This window comes from Peromyscus californicus, unplaced genomic scaffold (genome assembly GCF_007827085.1).
Source record: "Peromyscus californicus insignis strain IS unplaced genomic scaffold, ASM782708v3 Scaffold_16__1_contigs__length_79575227, whole genome shotgun sequence".
NCBI lineage: Eukaryota > Metazoa > Chordata > Mammalia > Rodentia > Cricetidae > Peromyscus > Peromyscus californicus.
Window position 1 is genome coordinate 56299337 of NW_026294458.1, and position 15851 is coordinate 56315187.

The window sequence follows — 15851 nt, forward strand, 5'->3', positions numbered from 1 at the left end:
CCAAAGTTACATATACCCAAGATCAACAACTATTAATTTCACACCCTTAGATGCTGATTTGATCAATTATCATTTAATAAAGACTCTCAATCTTCTTCACTCTTCAAATATTTCTAACACCTTTATAATGTTGAAAATAGAGAGAAAAGAAGAAGGAAGGAAGGAAGGAAGGAAGGAAGGAAGGAAGGAAGGAAGGGAAGAGAAGAGAAGAAAGCAGAAGAGAATAAAAATAAGAATGAAAATAAGATGAATCAATTCCCCCCCTTTTTTCAAATATTGTTCAAAAAACTAATTGCTTATGGGAAGTAAATTTATCTCTTGCTTCATGGACTTCATAAACATATATTTCTACATACATACATACACACATACATACTCATATATACCCTGGGGGGGGAGAAAGAGAGAAGGAGGGAGACAGGGAGAGAGCCCATCTCCCACTATACACATATCCACATTTAAGTCATTTCCTTACTTATCTATATTTTTACTGTCAAAGATGCTATTTTTACAAGCTGCCCAGGAGTCAAATGACAAGAACTGGGTTTTTTTGTCTGTGTATAATCATGACTTTTACTTTAAGATTTTCTTGTTTAATGTTCAAGTAATCCTTTTTGGTTTATGGTCCACATGTTGCATAGCATCAAAGGTTATCCAAACAAAGCCAATTCAAATGTGATATTACTGCTTAGCTACAAGAACAAATTTCAGGTTACTTATATGCAATTCAAGTTCTGAAATGGGCTACATATGGCTACGATAATGAGCCCATTACTGAAAGAAGCACTTTAGCAAAACGTATAAACCTATATGAGAGTATGCATCTGCACTGTGCACATGCATTATCTTTATCTCCCCAAATACCACATGTGTCATTTCATTTAAGAATAGGTAAGGAGTAAAGAAGAGAAAATCATTATCATTGTAAAAACACCTTTCAGATTTGTAAAAATACCAAATTGATATATGGGATGGGATTATAATTTAAAATCTTGCAGTCATTCAAATTATATCCCTATAACTGACTGAAAACCACTATTATTTAAAAACTGAATCTACTAAACAAAGGCTAAACTCATTACACACTCCATATTACAGTGAGCAAAACCTCCATATGGCTATTAATGTGTTTCAAATAAAATAAAACCTTCATATTAAAGATTTTTTTAAAAAGTTCATCTGCAGTTTTCAACTAATTTAATATTTATTCTTTATGACTTGTTATAGGGAAAAGATTCTGAAAAGTCATAAATAATATTAGCACATATTTTCTATGAGGAAGCGAAACTCTAGCATTTTTTTCATGCACTATAAAAATGCACATATAAATAACCCACCAAGCAAATTTTAATGCAAATCTATGTATCATTTGTCACTGAATAAAATTAATTTCTATGTTGAACACAAGGATAGTCAGTATATCTTTGGAATGGTACAAGCTTCTCTAAATTTGAAATTCATGTGGAAAATAAGCCCACAGCTCCAAGAAGGACAAAAAGTAAATAAATATCACAGAATCCAGAAGGGCAGAGAGCTTAGAGATTCTGTACACCAGCCTCCTCATTGGATATGTGAATGCAGGGTCCCAAGCCTTGAAACAGCCTAGATGGCAGTATTGTCCACATCCCAAATTTTCAACAATCCCCATGGAAGAGCTGTCACCATTCTGAAGTACCCAAAGGCAAGTCAATGTCAAATGTATGGTTACGTGCAAATTCAGTAAGAGTGTCTATAATTGCTTTTGATTCTGACCTAGCAGATTTTATATAGATGAAATGTAACATCACCTCTTCGGTCTTAAGTGTTGTACCTGTAGGCATTTTTCATTTTATTACTACGAACTCTCTTGCAGATGGTCCACACACAAAAACTGCCTCCTTGGTTTATTATGGAAAATCAGAACAAAGGTTCTAGACACGTCTTCAGAGAAGTAAAATTAGGAGGAGGAGGAGGAGGCAGAAAGAGAATGGGGGGGGATATGCAAGAGAAAGATGGAAAGAAGAGAGAGGAGGATAAAACCAATAGAAGGGGGACAGAGGGAGTGAAGGAGGGAGGGAGAAAAGGAGGAGAGAAAACATGTCACTGCTGCTGTTCCAGCACACTGGTTAATTGCATTTGTTTCATACATCTCCAAACACCTTGGTACATTAATTACATTCTGTAACACCAAGCTTTTCAGATTCCCTCTGTCACTTCCACTAAGCAATTTAAGTGTATCCTTCCTGGAGAATCTGATCTTTTTAAATGGTGCTAATTCTATAGTCGAATGCAGAGTTTATAAATACATTGCTATAGAAAAGTCCCAATACAATAATCAAACATATTTGGAATATATAAACCTCTTTGTTAGGATGATACCCATGTATGGTAAAAGTGAGCCTGCTAGAAATGATAATGCATGGATAATGATTACAGATATGATTGTAGAAATTACCACAATGTCACTCATAGTGATCAAATCCGAAGCTTCTACTACTTTGCAGGGAAAGAGAGAAATGTGCACACACACACACAAGCACTCCTCCCAGATCTCTATCACTGGGGAGGGTGGGGGGGTCGCAAACTCATGTATTCCATTCTGCAACTGAAAACTGCCACTTGACAGTAGATAAGCTCATCTGCATTGCCTTGTGTTTATGGATAGTCTTCCTTTTGAGTCTGTTCCTAGGTTCTGTACAGTAGCTTCCAGACACAAAGTTAGCTCCTACAGATGGGCAATACTAGGCAATGTCCCAAGTAATGAAATCAAAGGAAAGTTTATGTAGCAACATGTTATCTTAATGTCTTAAATATTTGGATTAATATACCTAAGAGTCTTTATAAGCACAATAATTAGAATTGGAAATTATTTCCAAGCTCAGTTCCTGGGATGGGGGTGAGTGGCTTAGTCCACTCTTTATAAATAACATTTGCCATTGATATAAAAATGAATGTCTCTAGAAGTCAACTCCAAATATTTTCATTTTACTTTCAAAGAACAAACCCACAATATGTTCACAATTATTAACCCTTCTCATTCAAACAGCTACACAAGGATTTTGTGATAATCTCCCAAGAACCAGACATTTATTTGAGGATAGCTCCAGAAACTGAATCTGAACAAAAGACAGGAAAGCCAGAGGTAAAAAAACTGTCTGCTTGACAGAGTGGTTCAGCCTAACGGAAGACACCTACAGCACCTGTTCCAAGTCCCCATTGTGTTGGTCTACTGGGGACCTGGCTGAGGGCTCCCAGCTTGCAGCCAGCCCATAGTGGATACTGCCTCCTTCCTGGAGCCTCGCCCAGTCCCACTTGTGACAGTTTTCTCGCTGGGATCTAAATCCTTCATTCTGATTTCATGCCGGGATAGCATTCACCGCCACACAGGTGATACACTTTGAACCTTGAGATGCCCAGTCTCAAATCCCTACTCTTTGAATGCACCTGGAAGTTATCAGCTACTCTAGTTCTGCCGCTGAATGCCTAAGCCAAAGTTTAGATACCAGAACAAATACCAAATAGAGAGTGGCCACAGTCACGCTGGGCTCTTTCAAGACATTGTCTCTAACAGTTATTCTTCTAAGCGGTGAGTCCATCACTTATTGTAAAACTCCTCAATGAATTAATTACAATAACAACAATAGGTGACTATATTATGTTCCACTGGCAGCAGGTTAAAAACAAAAGACTCAGAACCTCTGCCCCCGAAGAGCTTGTGCATGGCCAAAACACACTCCCAACCACACTGACATTTTATTTAGAAGCCACAACAACCTCGGAAAGAAAGGGGGGCTTTTAACTCACCATCAATCCGAACGCAGAGAAATCCAAAGAGCAATAGTAGTGTAAACATCAGCGGACTCATTTTGACATATGAAAAAGGATCCAGATTGTTTAAGAAACCAATCCCAGAGAGCAGAAGTACAAAAATAAGTATCAAAAAAAGAGGTAGGTCCGAAGTTTAGACTTTCCTAGAGATTAATTAAGGTCAAGAAGAGCAAAATGGCAACATCAGAAGCTGTTGGTGAAGAAGAGTTCTGACACGGGACACGTTAGGAGCCATCCGAATGAACCCAAGGGACTCCAGAGCGGCTTTACTTCCACAGGCTGGCTTCCGAAATTCCCACAAATTCAGCCCAGCTGGCGGGACTATTCACGTGCATCTAGCCCTGTCTCCTTAGACTCCATTGCAATCCAAACACAAGTTCTTTCTTCAGAAGTCAAGATGACGGGGGACAAAAAAGACCTAATTCCTAGAAAGTGTTCCACAAACTTGCCAACGCGCTGCGGAACAACCATTGGCCTGCCCACCGGGTTTCCTCTGCCCGCCCCGGTCTCCTTCTCCGTAGCAGCAACACTTCGCGGAGTTTTGTTTTGTGTTGTTTTGTTTTCACTTAACTTCCATCCTAAGGATGTGTCAAAGCAGCACTTTGTGAGCCGGCCCTCTCCTCTGCCGCCCGGTCGCCTCCCTCGGAGTCTCTGGTTTCCAAAAGGCAGGAAAGGGGGGAAAGCAGGACGGCTCGGGTGGAGAATGGGAACTCCTACGTGGTGAGGGAGCGAGGAGGGAGGCGAAAAGAGGAAGCCAGGGAAGAGGGAGGGGCTGGGCTGAAGCCGCCGCCGCCACCCCCAGGGGCCGCCCCGGAGCGAGCTAGCGTCCAGCTGCTGTGGGCGAGCACCGCTAGACTAGGGATCCCCGGGTCTGGGAGCCCTGAGGATGCTAGCGTGTGGTCCAGCCTCCAAGCAGCGATCCTGCCTCCAGCCCCTTCGCGTGCAGCCGCTGCTTCGGCAGCGGAGGCTGCGCTGCGTCCGCCTCCTCCTCCAGCAGCTGCCGAGGGCTGGCAGGACTCAGAGGAGGCAGGAGAGGAGGGGAGGAAAGCGCTGCTCGGAGCAGGTCCCCGGCAGCGGGTGGAGGAAGAGGGGTGCACCCAGATCACCACCACCAATGGTCACCCTCCCTTACAAGGGGGCGACAGCTCGCCCCTGGGTCCTCAAAGCAGGGGTAATCGGGCAGGCGATGAGTCTTGGGGGGGGGGGGGGGACGGAAATGAACCAATGTGGAGCCACTGCGGGCTAGGAAGGACTGCGATTAGCCATCAACTCTTTCCCGTTCCAGGAGCCTCCCGGGTGTCCCTCTCCCTCCCTCCTCGGGAGGGGTGAGGTGGGCTTCCAGCCTCCCGCTCCTCACGCGGCCCGTTTAATGGGCAGGTAATTTTCTCGGTGAGTGATTTCATGGAAGCCCTTCCTAATTATTCATCGCTCCGTCTGCTGGAGCTGCACAAGAGCTTTTCTAGAAAAAGATGATCTTCCAGGACCCCGGGCACAGCCTCATTACCCGTTAAAAATCACACACCGACACACACACACACACACACACACACACACACACACACACACACACACACACACACACACTTTGTAGTAGAAAGGAGAAGTTGGCCAACAGGAAGGACAGGAGAGGGGGTGAAGCAGCACCTATTGGAGTAGAAAGGTTTTGTGTACCTACTTCCTATGTGGTTGTAAGTGAATCAGGCCAAAAAAAGTGTGTGTGTGTGTGTGTGTATGTGTGTGTGTGTGTGTGTGTGTGTGTGTGTGTGTGTGTGTGTGTGTGTGTGTTTGGGGATAGGGTATCTCTAACCTCTTTAGGCTTGTTTTAGCCAAGATCTATGGCTAGCAGCGGAATCCCCAAGAGGAGGAGAGAGGGTAAGGGTTGGCATCCCGCTAATGTTGCTCGGTTGCCTTCTGACCTCCCGACACTGAGCGTAATTCGGGACCTTGTGATAAAAAGAGTTCTGCAGAAGACTCTAGGAGCAGTGGAGGTCCAGGATCAAAGGACTTGGAGGAAGTGGTTTTCTAGGGCCTTCGCCCTCCCTAGCACCTCGAAAAGGAAATTCGGAAAGCAGGCTCTGATTTAAGAATGCTGATAAGCCAACAGGACTAACAGAAGCTCCAGAGCGGTGTTTCAGCCCAAACACGATAAAACGGGTACATTGCGAGCAAAAACTCCATTAGGGCTGGAAATAGTTCGGGAGCGCCACTTGAAACCAGACGGATGCCTCTGTCTAGTCTAAAGGTGCCCTGGCGTGGTCGGTGTGGCCGGGCCCACGTGTGATCACAGCCTGGCTGGTAGCTGTTTGATGCTTGTTCAGGTGACTATAAAGCTTCTGACAGGAACTCACGCGGGTCCCTGAGCAGAGCGAGCCTCTGCTTGGCGAGTCTTTAGTTCCCCCTACTGGAAAATATTAGGAAAGAGATTGTATTTGAGGACGTTTGAGGAGCCTTTTGTTTGGTGGGATGTATTTTGCTGCCTCCCCTGAACTTAGTTCTCCTTTGCTTATAATGCGAAATCGAGTGCCCCCCCCACCCCCAAATGGCCAAAGACATTTAAGCAAGCAGTTAGGGTTCTCGTGGCACTCCAGCTGCCTTGCTGAAGATAGCAGTAAAGTTGTCACAAAGGTCTGAACTAAGTCATGTTTCTCACGAAGCTTCAAAGGTCATTTCAGCAGTTTTGAACTACAGGCATTAACCATAAAGGAAAAAAGAAGAAAAAAAAAACAACTTTAGAAGGCTTAAATTAAATCACTTGAATTTCTTCAAGTATTGACTCCCAGTTAGCACCATATTGGGAAAAGAAATCATGAAGGGGAAACAAGTTTACATGATTCAATTCATCACCCCCTCCCAACTCAAAATAAATACAAGCAGAGGGGTTCTATGTTAGATAACACCAGGGCCAAGAAAAATCCCCAAATGCCCTGGGTTATCAGCTGTGATCTCTTCAGGATGCTAGAAAATAGTTGATAATTCTATAAAGCGTTCAATCAGACATTGAGCTAGGTTTTAAGTCAAGAATTGAAAAAAAAATCTTTCTTGTTCTTCTACACAAGAAACCTCTCCTCTAAACTCCCCCAGACTATATTGCTCCTGAGTACAAAACTTTTTTTTCTCCAGCAAACATAATTCCCATAATGAAATTCTTCAGGAATTCAAAATCAAATAAACTAATAAGAGTCTTAATTTTAAGAAAGATCTGGGAAAAGATATTGAGATAGATCACTGAATCTACTCTGAGGAAAAAAGATAAAGAAATAATAGGATAAATAGGTAGATCACTGAATCTACACTGAAGAAAAAGAGGAAGATATAAAAATGACAAAAGGTAGACTACTGAATCTATTATGAAAAGAAAAAAGAGAGAATATGGATATGATAAGATAAAAAAGGAGATTATGGAATCTACATTTAAAAAGGAACTACTTGTTTTAAATAAGATAAGTAATGAAAATTTTTTGGTCTGAGTTTATCAGATGTTACTGGACTGGACATTGTTAATATATATAATGGAGTTTTTATCTGAATCTGTCAAATGTTAATGGACTAGACATCGTTAATGTAATCTTGACTGTGTATATTGTATATACTTACTGGATATAATTTTTCTTGTATTAGTTATAAGCTTTTTTAAATTTTAGACAAAAAGAGAGGAAATGTGGTTTTGTATTCCCCCAAATATTGTGCATGCTAATAAATTTATCTGAGGTCAGAGACAGAGCAGCCACAATATTAAACATAAAGGATAGGCAGTGGTAGCACACGCCTTTAATCCTAGCATTCCAGAGGCAGAAATCTATCTATTCAAGGATACAGACAGGCATGGTGACTCAACATGCCTTTAATCCCAGAAAGCAAGCCTTTAATCCCAGGGAGTAGTAGTAGAAAGCAGAAAGGTATATAAGGCGTGAGGACCAGAAACTAGAAGCATTTGGCTGGTTAAGCATTTGGCTGGTTAAGCATTCAGGCTTTTGAGCAGCAATTCACCTGAGAGCCATTCACATATGAGGACACAGAGGCTTCCAGTATGAGGAAACAGGACCAGTTGAGGATCCGGCGAGGTGAGGTAGCTGTGGCTTATTCTGTCTCTCTGACCATCCAGCATTTCACCCCAATAACTGGCCCCTGGTTTGATTTTATTAATAAGATCATTTAAGATTCATGCTACAAGATATCATTGACACATTCCATTTGGAAGTTTTCTTATGTCTTTTCATTTAACTACTTTTCATTTTACTACAAGAGTTGTTCCTTAAATAACCTATAATACCACTCAAGAGTCAGGAAGAGTATGTTTGAGAACCAGAAAGAATTGGTTGGAGAACATCTACCCGATACTTATTCCTATCTTCTAGGGTAGAAATGTATCCATATAACAAGTGAACTCTACATATATATGGGACTCATTATATATTGATAGGTATTAATGACTATCTCAAAATGAATTGATTATCATCAGAAATTTCCAATTTATTTCAGAGGAATAATATTTTCTCATACTCGTCTTTCTCAGAATCTTTCTGGAGAAAGCTAGAACATAATAAAAAAGTAACGCAGAAGTAAGCAAGTCATTCTCGTCTGGTCAGGAGTTTTTACACATTGTTTTAGTCGCCTGGTGTCTTGGTGTAGGTAATGACCCATATATTTTGTTCAAATTTGGTTTGAGGGAATTGTATGCTGAGGCAATTACATTGAAAAAAAAAATGCATCTGAACAGCCTTTGACTTTAAAACTGTTTTGATAATGATCAATGAAACAATTTTCTTTTCTTTCCTTTCTCCTCCTTCCATACTTTTTCTCCTGCTCCTTTTGTGCTAAAACTGAATTTCCAACTTCTACCATAAGACTCAGGTTTTAAAGACTGTTGTTTACCTACAAAGGAAGAAAAAAAAAACCCTAGAGCAAATAATCCATTTTTTTCCATAGTTGTTGTTCACTAAAAGCACATCAAGTTTAATTGTAATGTGATCTTCCAGTTCCTGTGAAATCTTGCAGAAAGTGATGATTTGGACTTTTCTTGGCCGTGATCTAATCCATATTGAATTTCTGACTAAAGATGCCTTACTGTTGCTTATTTAGCATGCGAGTTTTGGTTATTACTCCAGTTTTTCCTTTAAATAACATTCATACAGATCCTTTGCTCTTTAGGTACATCACAGTGATGTCCAGAAGGCTATCATTAGGATCACAGCTACACATGTCCCCGTGTTGTGTAGAGAACCTGCATGACAGCACACAATAAGCATGTGTCTTGACTGAGAATATGAATGTTCCTGCTACTATGGCACAGTTCACAACAAAGTTAGCATCAAAAATCCTTTGTTCTCCAGCATGGCTGTCGATGTTAGATGACTGTTCCTTGTACCACAAGGCAGTGAATAGGAATGTTTTCTGGAGCTTTTTCTCTCTTACTATGGACATCTAAATCCAAAGGAGTCCCTGACATTGTACCTATACGCATGTATTATTTCCAGTGTTCTCAGTCGTGTCTCTCTCTCTCTCTCTCTCTCTCTCTCTCTCTCTCTCTCTCTCTCTCTCTCTCTCTCTCTCTGTGTGTGTGTGTGTGTGTGTGTGTGTAATTGTCACAGGAAGTTAGAGACCACCATTTGGTACATTAAAAAATGACCAATGGGATCAGGAAAGAAGTTGGGGGTGGAGTGAAACAAGAGCTGGATAATACTGGTGCAATCTGATACGTGTTTTTTGGAATCTCCAGGAATATGTCAGCCCTCAAGGACCCATGACCTGCTACTGCCCAGCATCAGGCTTCCCATTGCTTTGAAATTTTCCCAGTATACATCATTTTAGAAAGTATGCTGTAACAAAGTTTTGTGAAACAGAAGTTTATATTTCTAGTTTGTAAAAACTTCAAATTAATCTGAAGTCCTTCAAATCACCTAGAAGTATTTCACAGCTCTTTGGTGAGGCTTTATCTTCCCTATGTTGGAGCAAGGTTTCACACATCCCCATCACACAGTCAGCTGGTTAGGTACGAAGTCTCAGTACTTGATAAAAGTGAATAAAAAAACATTTGGTAGACAAGGCAATGACCCCCTCATAACACACATAAAGTTGCCCACTATTAAAATTACAAATGCTCTGGAAATAAAGTTTCAATCATTGACCCTGAGAGAGTAAGGAAATGTGTGCAGAGATTTCCTTCATTGTTTCCTTTCAAGATCGCAAGTCCTTATTTCAGTAGAGTGTCTAACTGAAGTGATGAATAACGATAGTTTTTCATATGCTATTTTTATAGTGCAATATCACAAAACCATGAAAATCCCTTTGATTCTTTGCCAACCTATTTCAAATCTGTCTGCTCCAATCTGGACTTCGCATCATCACATTTTAGACATACGCACTGCAATCTTAAAAGGAAAACTTATTTTGTATCCCAAACAAAATTCTGTTATTTTTAAAAAGAACAGAGTTTCAAAGGTTTAAGGAAGAACCTATCACACCCATAGATCCAAGATCTGGACAGATCTCTGATTGCAGGTTGACATTCAGAGATGTATGATAATGGATTCCTCACATTAAGAAAGTGATGCATTTCCTCCCTTATGACAATATATTGGAATTCATCCAAGGGCACATGTGATCCAATTGACCTGCCTATGGTTCTATCATAGAAGAACCAGTCTGTTTGGGGAACAGATTCTGATTTGTTTCCAGTATTCAAAGTATCTGAATTCTGCCTGATACAATGAATTTTGACTTTCTTTAAAATATTAGAATACATAATATTCTGTAGAATACATAATATGTATTTTGGTTTTAATGTTGAATTCTTGCTGGAATTTCAGCAATATAGTTTTATTTAAAATTATACATGTATATATGCATTATTTTCCTTATGGGATGACATGAAATGAAAGGAAGAAATCTCCACCACTTTTATCTATAGATGATCTTCACATGCAGTGATATGACATATGTGATACTCAATATCAAAATATTTCAATTTAGGGCTGGATGACGGCTTGGTGGGTAATCTCTTACCATACAAGCAAGAGAACCAGAGCCTGAACCTTCAGAACCCAGATAACGTAGGGTGGGATACCATGCATCTGTAATCCCAGTGTTGTCCCAGGAAGATGGAAGGTAGAGATGTGATAATCCTCCAACATTTGCAAGACACAGACTGATGGATGTAGTGAGAAGCAAAAATACCTCGTCTCAGATAAGGAGGAAGGTGAGTACTGACATCGAAAGTTGTTCCCTCACCTCCACATACTCCCTGCTTGAAGCTCTCACACACAGGAGTACTGTTATGTACTAATACGAACATAAAAACTAACAGAGGAACAAATATTAAGAATAAATGGCATCAATGCAATTTGACTTTGATACAAATTGAGTGTCTCTGTCTTCATGCCTTGTTTCCTTTTTCGTTTTCAGTGAGTAGCTGCTGATATTCACTAACAATAAAATGTAATTATACAGTATCTAATATATGATATATTGAGTGTCTAAATTTATTATTTTCAGCAATCTGCAAAACATTTCATGATATCTCTACCCTTTAATTTCTAATTTTTTTCTAAAATTACTCATTATGATCTTTTTCTTCAGTTATCTAATAAACATTAGTGTTTGAGGTATAATTGATGCAGACAAGGTCAATGAAAATTATATAGCATAATGAGCAATCGAGGGGTTTGTGTTTTATTGTTGTAGATTTTGTAGTCTGTTTCTAGATCTGGCTTAAGTCCAGGTTGTTACTTACCTTTTATGTTGTTTCTCTCATCTCTACTCCCCACCAAAAGAACACATTCAAAGGACGTTATATGATAAAGCTGAAGAAACGTTTATAGGATTTCTGATAGTCTATTTCACAGCCTTTGTTTGGAATCATCAAAAGGAGATGAAAAACTATTTCATTTTAAAGTTTTCCAGATGAGATTTCACCATACTCATAAGCAATCTCTTTACTGATCATTAGGAAACTTTAGTCTTCTCTAAACTAATGCTGATGGAACATTTCCACTCCATTGTCCCTGCAAAGAACAAGGATGACCAATGTAATCTTGAATGATATAACAACAGAGCAGGCTGGATCAAACTACAGCTTGAAATCAGATGTGCAAGGCAGATCTGCACTATCATCTTATTTCTACCATTTTAGAGTATCAGGTTAGCAATTAAACTGTTAAACAAAGGTTAGAATGCCAACTTCAATATAGGGGATTGGAATTAATGACCTTGGTGGTGGTGGGTTACTATAATGAACTTATGTTGAGATGGCAATGTTATTTGTGAGTCGAGAAGCACATCTCTTCACCAATAGAGAACTGACTAACCTTCTCAGCTTCACTTACAGTTCATTTAAACCACATGATTTGAGTTCTGGCCATTGGCATAATAGCGCTTCTTTATTCAGCCTGTGATGGTTAGTATTTATTGTCATCTTGACAAAATCTAGAATCATCTAGGGACACACCTCTGGGCATATTTGTGAGGGACTTTCTACACTGTGATAGCCGAGTTGGGAAGATACATCCTAAGCTTAGGGGGCATCTTTCCAAAAGCTCATGTTCCAGACTTGGTAGAAAGGAGAAAACAAGGTGAATGCCTGTATTCATCAACCACTGCTGTGTGACCGCTGATGCCATGTGACCAACAGTCTCAAGCTGCTGTCATCATGTTGTCCTTTCCTAATGTGGATGCAAAATGAACCCTGCTTGATGTTGCTTTAGCCAGGCATTTTGTTACAGTAATGGAACAAGTAACTAAAAGACCCCTTGAGATTCCATCTCACGTCATCCTCTTAGGAATTCTGACTGTTCTCTCATTGATTAGATTACCTCCTGAAAACATTGGGCTGCAAGATACAATACATCATCCTCAAAATGGTTGTTTACAGCTAATTCAGACCATCTTATTCTCCTTCAAAGACTTCAGACTGCAACAATTAAATTGCAGTAATACTTGCGTGTTTTTCTTAAATATGCATGGTAACAACTACAAAGCCATTTGCATTATCTAATAAAATTCTCAGAATCCATGTGTGAGTGACATTGATATTAACTTTACTTCCAAGTGTATTATCATTAACTCTGTAATTCTGAGTAGAACTAATGAAAACTCAATAGAAGAGAGCACAAGGGTCAATGTTTGTAGCTGATATTCTTAAACTCTCAACAAAGCCAACAGTATCATCTAGCTTGGGCCAGAATCTTCTGGAGCAATGTTTCCTGACATTTAAAAAAAATTTTTCATTGCCATTTTTCTAAGGAGCAGTTACATTCAGAGTGCCCATGTCCCCCTGGAAATGCATCCAAATGATATTCACAGTCAGGTGGCAAAACTCTGAGAAGGTGACCCAGTCATGAAGACAGAGTCTGCATGGTTGCTATTAATGTCTTCATTAAATAAAAAAAAAAAAAAAAAAAAAAAAAAAAAAAAAAACTGCCGAAAACCTGCACAGGCTAGCAGATGAGGACACTGTAAGAAGAGTCTGTGACTCCGAAATGAATTTCTGATACTTGGTTCTTAGAATTCCAAGCCATGAGAAGGGAAAAGTCTTGTTTAAAAGTCTTCCTGTTTGTGGTATTTTGTTCAATAGCATCCTGAACAGTCAAGAAAGGAGTGTTTTTGACCTTTCCTTGTTAATCAGATGTCCATGTAATGTCCACATGTCTTCATGTACTCTACCTATACATGGACTTAATGCATGAAAAGAGTGCCATATTTTCTGGCCCCAAGAGGCATTTTCCCATTACATGCAATAAGAAAAAAACATTGCAAAGATATAAACATCCCCACATCTCAAGCAGCAAGGATTATTTTTTGCTCAGTTATGCTTTAGCTGTGGAGCCCCACATTCCATGCTCATTCAAGCACCTAGGCTGATAGAGTACCACCTCTCCAAACAAACGGAAAATCCAAAGGCTGCAAGATTTTCTGGCTGGACACAAATTTTATGCCTTCTTATATTTCACTGTCAAAGCAAAACACATGTTTTCCTTCACCTCCCCACGCACGAGTGACATTTGGGGAGTATTTGTTATCCTCTATATTGCCACACATATCCACCTCCTGCAGACCTCTTTGCTTTTGGAAGAAATTACATAAATCTGTTGCAGCTAGCTGAGTGATTTTAATGAATGACCATCATATGTTTCTTCATTGGGTTTCACAGGGCCTCCCACCCAACCCCCTTCCCCGCATCATGTGCACTGAGAACTTCAAAATACAATGCTATATAAAAGTGTCGTTTGGGCATACATAATCATTTTGAGTTCATATTGGATCCTGATGAGCCATAAGCCACTGATCACGGAAAATAGAAATGTTGATGCAGAAAAACAGAAGCTGTGGAGAAGCCTAAGTCCTATGAAAATTGACTCAATACTGCCACAACTTAAAGAATACCAGACACTACTGGATCTTGAGGGAGACAAAGAAACACTCTGTTGAGAGCATCCTAGCGGAGCATGGCTCTACCAAACTTTTCTTTGGGGACTTTCTAATATATAAAACCTTGAAAGAATGAATTTCTCTTGTTTAAAGACACCAATGTACAACAAATTTCCTCAACAGCCCGAGAGGACCAACAGAGCCATGAGTTGTTTAGACAAATTCAAAATGAAAATATAATTTTCACTGCTGACAAAATTCATATATACTAAATTATCAGTCTTCAGAAATGATAATTAACAATTTAGATCTACTTAATAAAAGGTTGTATTACCTGTGCATCCAAGTACAGATGTATATACATATACAAAGATAATTTAAATGGAAGAAAAGTGCTAAATTAAAAAAAATAATATTAAGAGACTCTGGTGTATGATGATATTTTATTTGTACTGAAATGTGTTTTTATTTGTATGTTAATAAATAAAGTTGCCTTGGGGTCAGAGCTAATAGCAAGCCATAGCAAAAGTCTGGCAGTGGTAGCACATGCCCTTAATCCCGATCACATGACAGGCAGATCTCTGTGTGTTCAAGGATACCACCAGCATGGAGACACATGCCTTTAATCTCAATACCAACCATAGAAGACCTGGAGGTCTATATAGATGGGCAGTGACAAGGAGGTCATGTGGTTGGGTTTACAACCAATGAGAATGCAGAAAGTCTATAAGAAGACAGATACACAGGAAGTAGTATTCTTGCTGAGGAGGATAGTAGCGGCAGTGAAGGGTAAGGTTTTTATCGCTTAGCTATTACTCTGACCTCTTGGGCTTTCATCCCTGCATTGGCTCTGTGTTTCTTATTTAACACAAGATGGTTACATCTACATTCCTTGGTCCAGTGTTTTCCCTTACCACACCTTCTGCATACTCCAGAAGGAAGGGACATTCTGTTGCCATTGTTCCTTGAAGAAACATCGTTTCTAGGAATGACCTGTTTACAGTCCCTTTTCAAATGTCCTTGCTTTCCACATCCAAAACATCTGACATTCCTCAAACCTCTTGAAATTCCTTCTCCTATCTACATATTATCATGGTCGTGAGCTTCAACATTAACCGTGTCTCTAATTCAATCTTCCAAGGGTGCAGAGCTTGCCTTTAATGGCCTGATTATTCTCTTGCATGCTGCATTTGCGTTCTCAAAAGCCAAGGATTTGATTATTATCTGGCTAGCTTCTGAATTCGGGACCATTCTCTTTACTGCTGAAGTCAATCACGTAAGAAATCTGTGAAAGATTCTTTTGGGCCCTGTATAACCTTTGTAAATGACTCAGTTTTTTTTTTTTTTTTTCCTGGTTCTCAACTCTGTCCCATGCATTCAAGGCTGCCATTAGACACTGGTGTAGTCTAGTTGTGGAGTTCTTGGCCAGTGTACATAAGGCTCTTGGTACAGACAATAGCATAGCCCCCAAAATTGCATTTAAAAGTCTATTTCAAAACTGCTGAACTGAATAGTGTCTTGAAGTTCTTCTGTTACAATTACATTGTTAGATATTTGAAGAATAGGAAACCAAATTAAACTTGTAATAATAGACACTTTACTTATAAATTAATCCTTTAAACATTTATAATAACTTAACTAAGGCAATACCATTATTTATATTAAAATTCTCTATTGTGATT

The 15851-nt window shown here is 39.6% G+C and overlaps 2 protein-coding genes across 12 annotated transcripts in view; one reads left to right on the plus strand and one right to left on the minus strand.

Moving 5' to 3' along the window:
• The window catches only part of Robo2 (roundabout guidance receptor 2), a 531698-nt gene extending 527086 nt beyond the window's left edge, over positions 1-4612 (minus strand). For 5 of the 11 annotated variants that reach the window (XM_052741005.1, XM_052741004.1, XM_052740998.1 and 2 more), the window contains exon 1: positions 3784-4612. In XM_052741005.1, the coding sequence (XP_052596965.1) occupies positions 3784-3844 (61 nt within the window). In that variant the 5' untranslated portion in view covers positions 3845-4612. The remainder of the gene's footprint in view (positions 1-3783) is intronic. The other 6 variants (XM_052741008.1, XM_052741003.1, XM_052741001.1 and 3 more) reach the window with 4 other exon arrangements.
• Positions 4205-13077, plus strand: LOC128111442 (uncharacterized). Its single transcript, XM_052739711.1, has 3 exons — positions 4205-4340; positions 4391-5196; positions 10777-13077. Exons 1-2 carry the CDS (start codon positions 4205-4207, stop codon positions 5134-5136), a joined length of 882 nt encoding a protein of 293 aa, XP_052595671.1. The 3' UTR covers positions 5137-5196; positions 10777-13077.
• Positions 13078-15851: the final 2774 nt, after the last annotated feature.

What these genes read in the sequence shown, in the direction of transcription:
- LOC128111442 (XM_052739711.1), top strand. Translation starts at nt 4,205, where the DNA reads ATGACGGGGGACAAAAAAGACCTAATTCCTAGAAAGTGTTCCACAAAC. An exon ending in CTCCGTAGCAGCAACACTTC is followed by an intron (nt 4,341 to 4,390) that starts GCGGAGTTTTGT and finishes TTCCATCCTAAG; the next exon opens with GATGTGTCAAAGCAGCACTT.